Source organism: Lemur catta, chromosome 6, assembly GCF_020740605.2.
Source record: "Lemur catta isolate mLemCat1 chromosome 6, mLemCat1.pri, whole genome shotgun sequence".
NCBI lineage: Eukaryota > Metazoa > Chordata > Mammalia > Primates > Lemuridae > Lemur > Lemur catta.
Genome location: NC_059133.1, coordinates 29,371,678 through 29,388,958, shown reverse-complemented (window position 1 = coordinate 29,388,958; position 17,281 = coordinate 29,371,678). Strand labels below are relative to the sequence as shown.

Here is a 17,281-nt window from a genome sequence, read left to right as displayed (position 1 = left end):
AATAAAATAGCATATTTCATCTTTTAACATTCTGACTGAATATGGAATGTAAACTAGTTTATATTTTAATAATTAAAAAGTAATAAGTATTTCACAAGTAAATACCTATTTTCTAACCCTCTTGTTTCTATACATGGTTTGGAAATAAAACCAAAATTTAAAAATATAATAGGTAAATATGCTATTCTTATTCCAAGATAATACAATTATTTAAATATGGACTCTCTGCCATCCACTGATTTGGGAAAAAACCATATTCAGATTGTGATATAATTACCTGAAAATAAACTGGACTACTTATTCATCTTGTAGCTATATCCCATTTATTTTTCATCCATCACAAAAGAAGCAGTAGCTTCTTCTTACAGCAGGTTCTAGAGTGCTTGAAATTTTGAAAATTTGTTGAAAACAAACTGGAGTATTATACTCTGATTCCCAGAATGAGACATTTCATGTGAGTACCGTGCACTAACCACTTGCGCCACTGGAGCTTCGAGAATGAGCCTTTTCAATCAGCAGTTCTTAAGGTCTTCATTTTAGTATCTTTTTTTTTTTTTTCTTCAGAGACATAGTCTTGCTCTGTTGCCCAGGCTGAAGTGCAATGGCGTAATCATAGTTCGCTGTCACTTTGAACTTCTAGGCTCAACTGATCCTCCCACCTCAGCCTCTGGAGTGGCCAGGACTAGAGGCCCATGCCACCATGCCCAGCTAATTTTTAAAATTTTTTTTGTAGAGATGGGGGTCTTGCTATGTTGCCCAGGCAGGTCTCAAACTCGGGCCTCAAGTGATCCTGCTGCCACAGCCTCCCAATGCTCTGGGATTACAGGCATTGTCTCATGTCTGTCCCCATTTTAGTATCTTTAAGAAAAGAATTAGAACCTAGTAGACATTCATAAAAATGTTCATTATAGGTGACTTAAAAGATACCATGAAGATACTATGAAAATTACAGATTACACTAGATAAAAATGTTGGAAATTGGAAATTTAAAAGATTAAGACAAATATGGATTCCCTCTTTTTAAGTAAAACAAGCTAAGCTGCTACAAACTTTTTGAATACAATGCTTTAGGATAAAAATCTAAGAAATAAAACAGGAAACTAAAATTTAGGAAAGAGTTGTTCTCCTGTAAATAAGAGAAGATAATAAAAGCAAAGAACTAGGTATTATTAGAAGTAAAGAAGTAGAGAATAAAAATTTGGCTAAACTCTTGAAAATATTAGCAAAGATATATAGGAAAATATATATCTTTACTTGTGTTTTGCCCTACCTTTTAACTCCAGAACAACAAAACACTCATCTTAAGTACATACGATACTGGGAGAAACAACTCTAAGAAATATTTTTAGAAGTGGTTTTTGCATCCAACTGTGAATTTGTAGCTTCATTGGACTGTTTTCAAATACTGTTACCAAACACCATTATTGCATAATTAAATGTAATATGATTAAAGTCATTGTGAGAATCCATGTTTTACAATGGATAAAATAAGTATTCATTTTCACCCCACCCCAAGGCTGAGAAAATGTTTTTACCTCTTGAAGTCAGGTGGAAACAGCTACATTCTAACAGACACAGCAAAAATGGGTCAAACTCACACGGAGATTTTTTTTTTTTTGTCGTTACAGAGAACATTGAATAGATCTCTACATTTTCTCTACATGAGTCTTTATAATGCCTGGAGTCGTAATTTTTTCTTGTTTTTAAAATTCTCTTTTCAGCAAGGTGTGGTGGCTCACGCCTATAATCCTAGTACTCTGGGAGACTGGGGCGGGAGGATCACTTGAACTCAGGGGTTCAAGAACAGCCTGAGCACAAGAGAGAACCCCATCTCAACAAAAAAATAGAAAAAATTAGCTGGGCGTGGTAGTGTATGCCTGTATGTAGTCCCAGTTACTCGGGAGGCTGAGGCAAGAGGATTGCTTAGGCCCAGGAGTTTGAGGTTACAGTGAACTATAATAATGCCACTTCTCTCTACCTAGAGTGATGGGAGCAAGACTGTTTCAAAAAAATATATAAATAGATAAAAATAAAAATATTAAAAAATAAAATTCACTTTTCCTTCTCTGCCTTTTTTTCCTTTTTCTAAATCACTTCACTTCTATTCTTTCCTGTTGTGAATTTCATTCTAGTCTTTCACAGAAAGACTATTATTCCTTGTAATGAAGAGTAATGGGAAATTTGTCTCCCAGTAGGGCTGAAGATTCTGTAAGTATTTTGTATTGGCCAAAGCAGGCTTGCATTGAGTGTTTTTCATCTTTGATGCATGCTAGAGCACCAACACATCAGAGAAGAAAGTCTTTCTTCCATTTTGTAATGCTGTAACACCACTTTAAGTATAGTAAATGGTAGCAACTCTTTGGTGACTCTTCAGGATTATAAGATCAGGCAAAGCTGATGGCTGCTACCCATCAGAGTAGGAGTCCAGTTTATAACTGTGAATTGATCCGGTGGCTCTCCCTGATTTGGACTCTTGTGTTTCTGCCAGAAGTTTTGCTCCAGGCACTGGTGAAACCATAGTGTTGGAAATAGAAAGTGCTTCCTAAGAGATGATTAGCCTTGTTGCTACTATTCAAAGAGCAAGTGGAGTGTTTTAGAAGAGATGATCTTTTCTCAGAAATGACAGAATGTTGAACCTAGAAGATTCTGTGGCAGTTTGGAAAATGTCAGTTGATAGTTGCAAAGGTTATTTAATTGTTGTCTTTTGAGACTCCTGAGACAAGCTACTTTTTAGGTTTCCTCTGAAGGAACAGAGAAGTCATGCTTCTTGACTGAAAAATGCTAAGAGCTTTCTTGTTCCAATATCACAGAGCCATCAGCTTTTTTTTTTTTTTTTAAATTGGGCAGGTGAGGGGTGGGAGAGTTTTTGTATTTTCCTATGAGAAAATACAAGAGAGCAGAAAAGAAAGTAAACACTTTGAAATGGCAAATCTCTTCCTCCCTCCTCCTGTCTGAATCCAGCAATCAAAAAACAATGAATTTTTTTTTTAGGGATATTTCATTCTTTGGGAACCTCCTTACTATAAATATCTCCAAATGACATATAGTTATTTAATTTTTCCAAGGGCTAATTCAGTGAAATGCTGGACAGTTGGATACATGAAGATAAGACAATTATAGAAATGAGATCTGGGCTTTGTCCAAGCACATAAAAGATGACAGTAAAGTCAAAATTCCTCTACAACTTTAGGCTGAGGACTAGTAGATGTAATGACATAGAAAGGCTACTATTACTAAATATTTAATATTTATTTTATTCAGTCATTGTCTTATTACTTACTAATATTCTTTTGAGCAATAAGTCAAAGCAGATTGACTACAACTACTCAAGCCATTTGAACGCCGTTGGAGCTCATCTTTAAGGTAAATAAGAGTCTAACGAAACACTTGAGACTGAAGTCCGTTGGTATTCCTGCAGTTTTGGATTAGTCTAAGGCTAAACTTCGCACTCACTCCAGAAAGAACATCAGAACCAACTTGGACCACACTATGCTGCACAATGAGGCATAATTCAAACGGTAACTTTTAAAAATTTTTTGGTCCCAGGTGTTTTAATTGTAGCGTTTCCTGACATTCTTCCTGGGAAACCAATTTTCATTCAGCTTGGAATCTGGGAATGTCTCTAGCTATTTCTAAACTACAGTGCTTTCCTCATTAACTTGTTAAAGAAAACAGGCAAGCAGGTTTCATTAGAATGGTGTTAAATCGCCATCTGAAATGTGCATCACTTAAAATTTGATATAGTTTAATTTTCAAATATATCATCGGGCTCTCGGCGTGGTTAGGTACACACGCTCAGGAGGCGGACCTCTGTATTTTCGTGGTCATCAAAACCCGGGGGGACGCACGTGAGAGAGCACCCGGCGCTTCAGCTTCTGCACAACAACTCCCAGAAGGCACCACGGTCTGGAGGCCGCTTCCGGGCGTGCGATCCCGCCCCTCGCTCGGGGTTGGCGTCGCGGAGGCGCAGGCGCGGTAGCTGGGCGCGGGGTGTGAGTGGCCCGAGCCCGTGGATTTGCAGCTGCAGGGCTGTCTCTCCGTGACCGGACGCAATTCGAGAGCGCGCTCTCCGCTCGCACTGTCTGTTGGGTGCAGCATGAGGCGCTTGGGCTCCGTGCAGCGGAAAATGCCGTGTGTGTTTGTGACGGAGGTGAAAGAGGAGCCATCCGCCAAAAGGGAGCATCAGGTACCGAGGAGCGCCGCGCCGGCGGGGCGGTGACGCGTGCGCTGCTCCCGCGGCGCTGGCTCGGTTCGAGCCCGGCGAGGGCGGCTGGGCGCGATCGAGCTGCGGTGCAGGCCGGGAGCTCTTGCGGGTTTCGCTGGGGAGGCGGGGGTGGGAGTCCCGGACGGCCTGAGCTCCAGGTTCTAGTCCTTTCTTAGTTGTAAGGGAGGGAATCTGCGAGAGAATTTTTTCTGATCAGGCGATTCAGTCCTGCCCTTGCAGGGAAATTGAAAACCCATATCCATAATAACGTCCCTTTTTTCTCAGGGTAGCGGTTTCTGGAGAAAACCCCTCAGTAGCCAGAGAATCACCACAGTTCAAGCTTTACTGCTTTGTAAGAGTGTGGTGAGAAAGTGGAGATGCTAGAAGACTTACTTTCCCTGTTGTAATCTGAGAACCAGTGGCAGTGTTGACAGCTAGCCAATTAAATGTCACTAAAGATCCTAACTTTGGTGTTTCCATCTCAAAGTTTTCTAGCAACGTGTTTTACATATAGTGGGCCCTCAGTAAATGCTAGCAAATGAATAGTAAGTAACTAATTCAGGATAATTCTTTAATAATCTACTGATGAAGGACATGGTAGTCCTGATCAGTAGAATCCATATTTTTCAGCTGGATGCTGCCAACTCATTCAAAATCAACATGTCCGGTTGAAATCCAGCCCATCTTTCATCGTTGGCCCTGGCCATCTTCTTGCCTTCTAGACTAACAGGCCTTTATGGCAAAGACTGCCCAGTTATCTTTAATCAGGCTTCTAGGACTTGACACTGGATATGTATTTGTGGAATTAAGGAAGGTACTTTTGAGTCATTTCATGCCAGTTTTCCATTCACCTTTTTATTTTATAATTTCTGACCTTTTCATTCTCCTTTATACTGCTATTACTGTTATAGTTAATGATTTCATGTCCTATTGCATTACCTAATTGGTCTTACTTGCCATCCAGAATGATCATCACCATATTCTTACCTAGACAAAATCCCAGTTTTTACTAAGTGTCTGTAGCAGTAGTTATTAGCCTTTTTTTTTTAAGCCTTAACAAATCTAATCCATATGAAACATTGCCACTAACTGTGTTAGTGGTTCACTCTGGCTGTGATTTTCAACTTTGTGTGCACCAGGAAAAAATAAGCCTCTTATCTTTCTGCAGTTAAGAACACCTTAGCATCCAAATTCTTAATTATAATTCAAGATCTCCCATGAATCAGGCCTAATTTACTCTCCAACCTTCTCAAAGTGAAGTCTCTGTTTTAGAAAAATCTCTTTCATCCTGTGAACATGCGAGCCACAATCCTGTCTCTTATATTTTTGTTCAGACTAATCGCTCTGTCTGGGTCACCTCCAGAGTGTTCTTAATTTTTCAAGTCAGACCTTGTCTGTGAAATTTTTGATCAATTGAATCATTCCAGTGATTTCTTTTCCCTGGAAATTGTAGAGGACCACCCAATTGATATTCATTATATGCTTTTTATACACACATGCCTTGTTTTTTCAGTAATAGTCTAAAGTCTTTGATAACAGGTAGAGAAGGAGAACTTGGTGTACTCCTCAGTGTTTTCTATTGTTCTCTGGACATGTCAGTAGCAAAGAGTGGTAGATGATTGATTCTTATGGAAGGAATGTTTACACTCATCAAGAACTCCATGGGCAGAGTAATTACCTTCCTTAAGATCTTTGATAAATTCAAATACACACACACACACACTCTCACTCACTCGTACTACTATTGATCTAGACCCTGTGGCTCTACCACCATAGCTTAAATTGATATGCTCTGATACCACTGTCATAAATTGGAGGATAAATCCCCAATCAGTTATATTTTAAAAGTACTGAATGAGTAGTAGAAGGGGCTAATTTCCTAGTTTACCTCTTTGAAATAGTACTTTCACTTTCATACTCTTAAGCTTATACACACTGGTATAATGTTTATATTGTGCAGTGCTGTTGAACAATGTAAGATGATGCTACTTCAGATTACGACTATGAAACAGTGGCATAAAACTCAGAAATGAAAATAAATTACAGAAGGTAGAAACCTGAGAAACTGTCTTTTCCTCCATCTTTGATGTTCTTTTATCTTCTTGACAGTAACCATAAATATGTAAACAGTTTACTACTGATAAAGCTGAAAGGGACAAGAAGTGAGTACTCTCAAAGCTAACAAAATCTAAGGAAAAACAAAAAGCAAGTAATCCTTGGTAGTTTTAACAGTCAAACAGTGAAAGCTGTTATGGAAAAAACATGAATGAACGCAAATCAGCCTCAAATTTTGAGTACTCATTATGCAGAGACTTAGAACTGAAAAGGTACTGAAGTATACACTGTAACATATCTGAGGTGGCATAGTAGACCAGTTGGAGTCATCAATGGGGCTGTATTTACTGGAGTACACATTTGAGGTCTCACCTAAGAGGTGATGCCAGCCAGTGTTATTCCTTTTTTATACTCTGCCTGTATAGTCTAGGACTCTAGACAAGGCCTTTCACAAACTAAATGCTCTGTGATGAATGAGTGATCACAGAGTTTTTAAAGGTCAACATTATAGTGACACTCCTGAATACAACTTCCAAAGTGAAAGATTTCATGAGACTGCGTGGGGAAGTTAGGTAGCTGTGGAGAAAACTATTACCAAAGTGAAGCTTAACTCAGAATCAAGAAAGATTTGTTTTACAGAGGCAATTTTTCTTTTGCCTTCTTGGACATTTTCAAAATAAATAAACAAATGTAAGCAACTATAGTTAATATAGCTCAGAAATGGAAGTTTGTAATACCATAATATCTATCTAATATAAGAACTATTAATGGTAAGAAACCATCAGGGGTTAATTTCCCTTTCAAGCAGGTGGTATATTTTCCAGAAGAGTACTTGTTGAACTTCATAATGCATCCAAGTATTTTTAGGTTATAAAACATTTATGTAAAAGTCTGTGGTCTAAAATGTTTAGACAGGGATGCAACCTCCATCACAATGGAGATAGTAATACTACTGATAATTACTTTATGAAAAGGATGAGAATAATTATAGTTTAGGCATCCTATGCTTATAATAGCAGTTAACATTTTTCAGAGATGAAATATTAAGTAAAGAAAAAGATACTGCTTTTATTTTGTGTAGCTGAGGAGGAAAAGCATATGAAATAAGTAAATCCAGAAAGCATTTGATTTTTGGCTTTTCCTCTGTAGAAAATAGAAATTCATCAGTTATATTAAGGAGAAAAATGCACTGAAAAAGAGATGGGAATTATGCCAAAAAGTTTTTTGTGATTACATCTGGGTGGTGATATTATGGATGATTTCTTGTTATATCTCACATTATAAATTTTCTGTAATTAACATATGAATATGAGGTTTTTTAGGAAAAAAGGCTAAAAAAAGCAAAAACAAAATATGAGCTATTTTCCGTCTCTATTGTCTGCTGCTTGAGACTGTGGCCTGAGGTGGAAATACATTACCAGATCCTTGCTAAGACTCACTAAGAACCCAGTCTTAATTGAAAAATAAGTTTAGTAAATCACAAAAATGTTTGTGTTTATAAAAGATGGAAAATCTCCTGTATTGAAGAGTACATTGATTCTTGAAAAACTAAAAATTATGATTGGAAAATACTTGTATTGAACCACCAGAAGCACCTGTGGAATTATTTATTTATGTTGATTAAACACATAATCTAGTTTTACTTTCACTTAGCTCCAAACACAATGGCTGCCTTGCATCCTTCAAACACATCAAGAAACCTCCTGACTTGGGGCCTTTTTTTCCCTGAATGTTTACATGGTGTATTCCCTCACTTCAAATCTGCTCAGATATTGCTCCTCAAAGAAGTCTTTCCTGTCCACCATATCTAACATAGTACCTCATCCCTCTCTTGCCTTTACTCCATTTGTTTTTCCTTTAGCACTTGTCATACCTAACATTGTAATTATGCATTTTGTTTCTTTTGTCTCCATTAAGCTGCAAGTTTCACCAAAGACAGGTGTTTTTTTCCTCACCTCTATTTCCAATGCTGAGGACAATGCTTAATCCATAGTAGGCATTTAGAAAATAATTGTCAGCTATGACTGAACCTACTAAACACTTGTGTTAGGGATACAGTGCTGTGTCGGACATAGTTCCTGGTGTTAAGTCATTATGATGGATAAAGCAACATGTAAATAATTGCCGATTTGTGTAGAAAATCAGATACTGCTGTGATAGCATAGAAGAGAAGGGGTGATTCAAAACTTCACAGAAGAAATATTTTTAAATTGTTTTAAGGATGAACAGGAGATCATCCCTTAAAATTAATGAAATTAAGAACATTTCAGGCGAGAGTGTGTGCAAAGTACAGAGGCTGTCTATCTTAAACTAGTTTTCTCTTTTTCTCTGTTAAGCCATTTAAAGTTTTGGCAACTGAAACTATAAGTCACAAGGCATTAGATGCAGATATATACAGTGCAATTCCAACAGAAAAAGTGGATGGAACATGCTGTTATGTTACTACCTACAAAGGTAAAATAAAACTATTATGTTTCTTACAAATATTACTTATTTTTCTTAATCACTTTACAAATTATATAAATCTGAAATGGGGCATTTGCTTTTCATGAACGCTTGGAAATCTTAGCAAGATTAAAAGGTTGCAATTGTTATATTTTATGTATTATTATTTTGTATTTTTCTCTTGGGGCAGGAAAGGAAGTAAACTGACACTTAATACTCTTTAAGGACCAGGCAGTATGATAAATGCTTCATACTTCATACATATTATCTCTAACTTGTACAGGAAGCCTCTACATTTTACAGTTAAGAAAAATGAGGCTCAGTGAACTTAAATAATTTGTTCAAGACTATGTAGTTAATGAATGGCTGAACTGGCAATGGAACCTAGGTTTGTCTGACCCTAAAGCTTCTTGTGCTGATCCCAGTGCTGATTTTAGTGGTTTTATTACTGTTGGCAGTGTGGCTAACTAATTTCATTTTAATGTACTTTAAAAGAAGTGAAACTCAAATAGAAATTGTCAACCATGTTAAGGAAAAAAAGTGCATTGAAAAGAGAAATGTTCTTTGTGATTACTTCCGGATGGTGAGATTACCTCGTAATTCCACAAAAATAAATAGAACCATTAAATGGGCATCTGGACACATTGCTTATATCAGGAAATCTGTTCTGAAATGCATTTAAAAAAAATTTTAATTGTGCTAAGATATACGTGATATTTACCATCTTAACCATTTATAAGTGTACAGTTTAGTGGTAAGTACATTCACATTGTTGTGCTACTATCACCAGCATCCATCTCCAGAGCAGTTTTCGTCTTGTAAAACTGAAACCTTACCCATCAAACAACTCCCTATCTCCCCACCCCCAACCCCTTGTAACCATACTTTCTATCTCTATGAATTTGACTATGGCTAAGTACCTCATGAAAGTGGAATCATACAGTATTTGTCTTTTTGTGACTGGCTTCATTCCTTTTTAAGGCTAAATCATATTCCATTGTCTAAATAGAGCACATTTTGTTTATCCAGTTAACCATCTATGGAAACTTGAGTTGCTTTCAACCTTTTAACTATTATGAACAGTGGTGCTATGAACAGGGGTGAACAAATATATTTTTGAGGTCCTGCTATCAATTCTTAAGGGTATATATCCAGAAGTAGAAGTCCTGGATCATACAGTAATTCTAATTTTTTGAGGAGCCACCATACTGTTTTGCATTGTGAGTGCACCATTTTACATGCCCACCAACAGTGCACAAAGTTTCTAATTTCTCCGTTTCCTCACCACCGCTTTTTTGTTTTTTGATAGTAGTCATCCTAATGGATGTGAGTGAAATGCATTTTTTATATTAACTCGTAAAAAAAACAAACCCCAAAGGTCCATTCAACCAGAAATGACAATATAATATTAATGTGGTTCTTCATATTATTTATCTTGATAGCTAATAAGTAATATATAATATCTGAACCAAAGTGTAATAATTTTTACAAACTTCAGATTTATATATATTTTTTTTATTTTTTTTATTTTTTATTTTTTATTTCAGCTCATCATGGGGGTACATAAGTTCAGGTCATATACATTGTCCATGTCCCGCCCATCCCCCCGAGTCAGAGTCCCAAGCGCGTCCGTTCTCATTCTCCAGACAGTGCGCCTGGCACTCATCATGTAGTCATACCTCCATCCCCTCCCCCCCCACCTCCCCGGGTCTGCACTTTCAAGCATGACCATTCCCCAGAGGGTGTGCAACGCACTCGTCATGTAGGCATACACCCATCCCCTCCCCCCAACCCCCATCCCAGTCTGATATCCAATTGGTATCCTTCCCCGATGTACATGTAGGTGATGATCAGGGAAACCAGTTTTCTGGTGAGTACATGTGATGCTTGTTTTTCCATTCTTTGGATACTTCACTTAATATAATGGGTTCCAGTATTTGAGAGAACTGTAAAAGATTTTTCAGGCTTTTATATTAAGAAACTTTAGTGTGCATTATTATGTGTGATTATGGCAGGATGATGGCAGTTAAACAAGGTTGTAGTTTAATTGCCAAAGAAGACTCAGAGGACCCAAAATGACAGTGCTTACAAATCCACATTTTATTACTGGTATTACTGGTAAAAGATGCACAGTATAGCAAGGGCATTAAAAGTAAAGATGTGTATCACAGTCAAGGACTATCTCACAGCACGAGGTTTGGAGAGGCCACGTAAAAGCTGCTATTGTGCCCTACTTTAAGGCCTTGGCAGGACACATTTTCTCAGATAAGGAACCACTGATGTGTGCAGGCAACACCTTAGAGCCAGAGAGTCCAAAATAGAGTCTGAGCTTGGAATTTATATTTTGTATTTATATTTTTGCTGGCCACCTTAGGCATCTTCCTGCTAAGTAACCAGCTTCAGCAGCAGAGCCCTCCAAGGGTCTCACTCTTACCGGTAAAGAATATTGGCACAGTGTCCTGAAACTCTTCAGACCCATGAATGCAAATCAGCACTATTAATCAGTATATTTTATGCATTGACCAGGGGTCAGTCCCATGTAAAACAGTTCAACCTAATTCCAGATGTTCCAGAATCAACCCTCATAGTGTAATATTCAGGGGAGGTGTGAATACAATTATCTGGTTATGTTTCTGTTTTGTATAGAGGTAGCTTTAGTTTCTCACAAGTACTAATTACTAATAAAATATAACTATGGAATGTCCTTATAACAGGATCATGAGTTTACTTTTTATCTCATCCTCATCATTAACCAAAAAGTAAGTCTTCTCCATAGCATCAGGTATAGCATAGCTAGGTGGTATATATAATCTTAAGACTGCATATTTCCCTTTGTTTTTCTAGGGTTGCTTCTTCTCTTAGAGAAATGACCCTACTGTTTATTGAAAATTTTACTCTGAAATATGTTTCAAGATAAGTTTTGTCTGTCTCTTATATGTTACTTTTCCTTTTATTATTAATTTTTAGATCAGCCATACCTTTGGGCTCGGCTAGATAGAAAACCTAACAAACAAGCTGAGAAAAGATTTAAAAACTTTCTACATTCAAAAGAAAACTCAAAAGGTTAGTGGTTTTTATTTTTTTAACTTTTCGTTATTTAAATAGCTGAAATTTTTGGCTGTTTATTGCTATGGTGTTTCTATACATTTCATCTTTCTGTATAATTTAGAAAAAATATATAATTGAGTAATTTTATGTACAGAATATTCTTGAAAAATATTTTAAAATACTTTCTTAATATTTCTGTGACTCTTCATTATAGTATGAGTCTATTTTATTAAAACATACAAATTACTACAAATATAATGAGTGAGACACATTTTGATTTTTGTCTCTATAAGAGAGAAATATGTAATTTTACAAATCAGGCATAAATCTCAAAGGAAAATTAGTATTTTAAATTATTACATTAAAACACCTTTAAATATTATATGTAGTAGATATATATACTCATTGTATATCTACACTCATTCTTGTATATAATTTATATATATGTCCATAGTGCATTAAAAATTCATATAAATTTATACATAATGGAATATTGGTTACACTATATACAAATGGTCATGTATTTAAAACTAAAAATTTAAAGTGTTAGTAGTACCCTAGCCCTGAAAAGTGCAGTCATATTGTGGAGTCCCAATGAATTAAGAATAATTGTATTATATCAGATATTATGTTTTATTAGCTGTTCTTAGTTTGAATCTGTTCAGTGTTTTACATTTTTTAAAGTATCACCACATATAATGTTATCTAACTCTTTTTAGAATTTTTTTGGAATGTTGAGGAGGACTTTAAACCTGCTCCGGAGTGCTGGATACCAGCAAAAGAAATAGAACAATTAAATGGGAATCCGGTGCCTGATGAAAATGGACACATTCCTGGTATCATGAAATCTTCTTAAATGGAATTTTGTGTTGACTAGTAAAAAGAACAAAACGTGCAATCAATGACAAATTGTAGAAATTAATTTTAATCTGGTTCATTTTATTAATATGTATAGCATAAAATTTCTGAGTCAAATTTATATAAAATCTAGCAGTTTATATCAAAGATGTTTCATATCAAGAATGTCCTCTCAGGTTTAGAATCTTTTCTAAGATGAACACTTTACTAGCTGTAGTCTGTGACAAAGTGTTGAATGACAATGACCTTAAAGTTCTTGTCAGGGTAGATAATATGATTGATGTAGTCTGAAATGATATTTCAAGAAGTCTTTACCTTTAAATTGGGAATAACATATGGTATATGTGTTTATTTTTTGTGAAGATCCCAGAAGAATCTCTCATTGAAGGGAGTAAAAATAGGTGTTTCACAAATAGTTTTTCTGGGAATGGGAAAAATTTTGCAGAGGTAGCTGAGTTTATAGATACCCCCAGATTAAGATTATAGGCATATAAAGAGGCATGTTTTGAATGCCTATTATGTGCAATACCTGCTTAGTTTCTAGTAATACAAAAATGAAGATCAGAACTCTTGTCCTCAATGATCTTTTATTAGATATTGGGAGAAATCAACCAATAATAGTATGATTTAAGAATTAACAGTAATGAATACATAAGATATAACTGGAGAAAAGAAGAGGAATTCTTAGTTCAATTTGTAGTGGTTAGAGGCAGCTTCTAAGAGGAGTTAACATCTGTACCAAAGCTTAAGAACCAGGAATTTAGCTGGCAAGGAGAGGGAAGGTCAGCTTAGGCAGACTTTCAGGAAGAGGAGAGAGCATGGAGTATTTTGGATATAGCACTTTGTTTTAGCTGGAACGTTTAGGGTGTATGACATCTTGAGGAGACTATAGAAGTTGAGTGTGGAGGTGTCTCAGATTTTAAAGGCCCTTGTATTCCATCTAAAAGAGTTTGAAGCTTATCCTGAAGATAATGATTATTAAGCAGGGGTACAGAGGAACTAAATTTAAATTTTAGAAATAGAACTATAATAAAAGTGGAGGCAAGCAGATCAGCAAAGAAATTATTACAGTAATTTGGGGTGAATAATGAAGGCCAACAATATGGTCACAGTGGCATGTATGTCCTAGTTTTCTTTGGTAATGGATTCTCCACAATGAGAGGCCAATTATGGCAACAAGAGTGAGAAGGGGAACAAAAATAACATTCAATAAATGTGGTATCAATAAATTATTAAATATATATTGGGACAGTTGAATAAATTGTGGAACATTTACTGCGTATGTCCATTGTCTCTGAAACTATAGTGAAAGTAGCATTTATTAAAAAAAAGTTTTAATGCTATGTCTTAGAATAGTGTTCAGTTTTTACTGAATTAGGGTGAAATTTCTAGTAAGAGAATTCTGGGTGCTCTGTAGTGAATAATCAAACAGGTGAAAATTCCTGAACAGAATAAAAAATGAACCCTTATGATTTAAAGAAAAAAGTTATGAAACTGTTAACTTTCCCATTGATTTTAAAAATGATGTCTGTATGATAGACATCCAGAGAATATGGAAATTTATAACAAAAATAGAATTACGTATAGTTTCAATCCATAGAAAAATGATGTAATAAAATATATATTTTTTAAATGATAGGTTGGGTACCAGTAGAGAAAAACAACAAACAGTATTGCTGGCATTCCTCTGTAGTTAATTATGAATTTGAAATCGCCCTGGTACTAAAGCATCATCCTGCTGATCCTGGACTTTTGGAAATTAGTGCAGTGCCACTATCAGATCTCTTAGAGCAAACACTGGAGCTTGTAGGAACAAATATCAATGGAAATCCATATGGTGAGTGAAGCCTTTTTCTTATTTAGTTATAGTTACTGTCATTTATAAAGAGAACTTTTTAGGGTCAACTTAAAAAACACACACACTACAGAAATGACTAACAAATTTGTGTTAAATAGTTTCCTGGGATTACATCCATTTCTGTTACCTTTATGTTCATGGAAAAATTTATGTATGACTAACCATTTTGATTTATTAATCCAAAAGGCTGATTTTATCCTTTCATTCTTTCCTGTGATAACAGTAAACAACTATATATGAAAAGTAATTACTCAGGAATAGCTTCTCATTGCTTTTTCATATTCAGGTGAGCTGAGTTGATTGAAAATGCACTTTTCATGGTTATAGCATTAATTTAAACAGCCAAGAATACAGTAAATAAAGAATTTACCATGAATACCATATCAGGCATCAAAATATATACCATGATGAACCAAGTACAAGTCCTGAGGGCATTATGGAGTACATTGTTGATGGGAGAATGAGAAGATAGACCTAAGGATATTAAAGCTATAATAAGAAAATCTTGTATTGAGATCGAAAGTAGATTGATTGGCAGGTATAAAGCAACTAAGATGATAATTAGACAAGTTATCAGAGATTATGGTGCAGCTGTTTGACAAACATTGAGTAATAGTTGAATGTGACTAATGGTGTATGTAGAGCAGGAGTTGGCACACTTTTTCTCCAAAATGCCAGTGTAGATATTTTAAGCTTTGTGGGCCACACCTATGAAATGAGCTATAGACAGTACTTAAATGAATGGGTGTGGCTGTGTCCATGGAAACTATTTACAGAAGCAGGTGCCAGTCTAGACTTGGTCTGCAGGTCCTAGTTTGCTGACCGCTGGTATAGACTGGGTAAAGTACACAGAGGTGGAATTTAGGTTTATTGGAATATGGTGCCACATATGAGTGAAAGCAGGCCTTAATGCACTTGGATTATATTCTCTTCAAGGAGCAACTATACTTTTTCTAACTTTATTCCTAAGTATTTTAGAAGACTTATTTGGAGAGGCAAATTTTCTCATTCTTTCTGAAAAGTTGTTTTGAATGAGTATGGTTAATGGCAAATTTTACCATTTAGGGTTAGGAAGCAAGAAGCATCCATTACATCTTCTTATACCACATGGAGCATTTCAAATAAGAAATCTGCCTACATTGAAGCACAATGATCTTTTGTCCTGGTTTGAAGGTTGCAGAGAGGGTAAAATTGAAGGAATAGTATGGCATTGCAGTGACGGCTGTTTAATTAAGGTAATGGCAAAATATAGCTTGTGTGGGGCTATGTTGTGTTATGTTCCTATAACAAAGTCTAAGCAGTACTAAAATACTCTTTACAAATTGCAGCAATTCTGATTTGCAGTAAAGAAATTAAGTTCCTCATCTCACATGCCACCATTCTTTAAATGCTAAAACAGTGTTTCCCAGTGTGTTTGCTGTGGGGCATTGGCCATACCAGATGTGCTTCAGTGATACTGCATACCCCTACATGGAAATTCAAGTTGTACATTAGTGTTCTTGGAGACATCCTGTACCAACTTAGTTTCCCTCAGTATCTCCAAGTTTACTTGATTATAGAATTTGTTGAGTAAAACGAGTGCCAAGGTGATAGTTGATACATACAGAATGAGTTATATTATACTTTGTGCCCTTTCAGTCCGTCTCTTAGACTTGCCAGTTTGGTTTCTCACATGTACCTGAAATTCATAATGTTCAAAACTAGATCTAGTCTTAACACCGAAATTTACTGAGGTAAAAACTTGGATATTATTTTTAACCTTCCTTTCTATTACTTCATATATCCAGTTATCAGTTCTTAAAGATTCTAATCTATTAAATTTGTGTACTTCTCCCCAATCGTTATTTATTTATTTATTTATTTATTTATTTTTTTGGCACAGAATCTCATTCTGTTGTCACCCCAGCTAGAGTGCAGTGGTGTCATCATAGCTCACTGCAACTTCTGGCTCCCAGACTCAAGGGATCCTCCTGCCTCACACACCCAAGTAGCTAGGACTACAAGCATGCCCCACCATGCCTGGCTGATTTTTGTGTTTTTAGGTAGAGATTGGGTCTCACTCTCGTTCAGGCTGGTCTCGATCTCCTCAACTCAGGTGATCCTCCTGCCTCAGCCTCCCAGAGTGCTTAGGATTACAGGTGTTAGCCACCGTGCCCGGCCTGTTAATTTTAATTTAGACTAAGACTCATGCTTGGATCATATCAGCCTCCAAAAACAGTATCCTTCAGTCTTACCCCTGTGCTGTCCATTCTTCACAAATGAATGAGAATAGCTAAAGCTTTTTTCTCTTTCCAGATCCATCGCCATCATCTTGGTTTATGCTGGCCAATTCCAGATACTTACATGAATTCGAAACCAGTTATTATCAACATGAACTTGAACAAATATGACTATGCCTTTGATACTAAGTGTTTGTTTAATCATTTTTTAAAATTAGATAATCAGAAATTTGGTAGGCTCAAAGATATAATATTTGATGTATAAAATGCAAATGTAATTAAAATTAATTTTATTATTGTTATATTCTAATCTTGAATATTCTGCCATGTTTAAAAATATCTCAAGGTTTGTATTCATTGTGAAACATAGTAGTATGTCTTCTACCACTTGAAGAGATGAATTTTCCAGTTTCAAAATACCTTTCAAAATTTTATTTAGAATCAGCAAATTAATTTTAACCTTTGGCCATAAAAATGTAAGTAACAGTAAGCTCCCAAACTTCTACAAAGGCTGGATTCTTTCCACCATAGCTGGGTGGTAATTTAGAGACAACAATTAAACCAACAATTTGTATGATTTATTTCCAACATTTA

At 35.9% G+C, this 17,281-nt stretch overlaps 1 protein-coding gene across 1 annotated transcript; it reads left to right on the top strand.

Annotated features, from left to right (window-relative positions):
* The first annotated feature begins 3,892 nt into the window (after positions 1 to 3,892).
* C6H12orf29 (chromosome 6 C12orf29 homolog) lies at positions 3,893 to 16,985 on the top strand. Its single transcript, XM_045553284.1, has 7 exons — positions 3,893 to 4,186; positions 8,596 to 8,713; positions 11,672 to 11,767; positions 12,472 to 12,588; positions 14,250 to 14,447; positions 15,534 to 15,703; positions 16,764 to 16,985. Exons 1-7 carry the CDS (start codon positions 4,097 to 4,099, stop codon positions 16,950 to 16,952), a joined length of 978 nt encoding a protein of 325 aa, XP_045409240.1. The 5' UTR covers positions 3,893 to 4,096; the 3' UTR covers positions 16,953 to 16,985.
* The last annotated feature ends 296 nt before the right edge of the window (positions 16,986 to 17,281 follow it).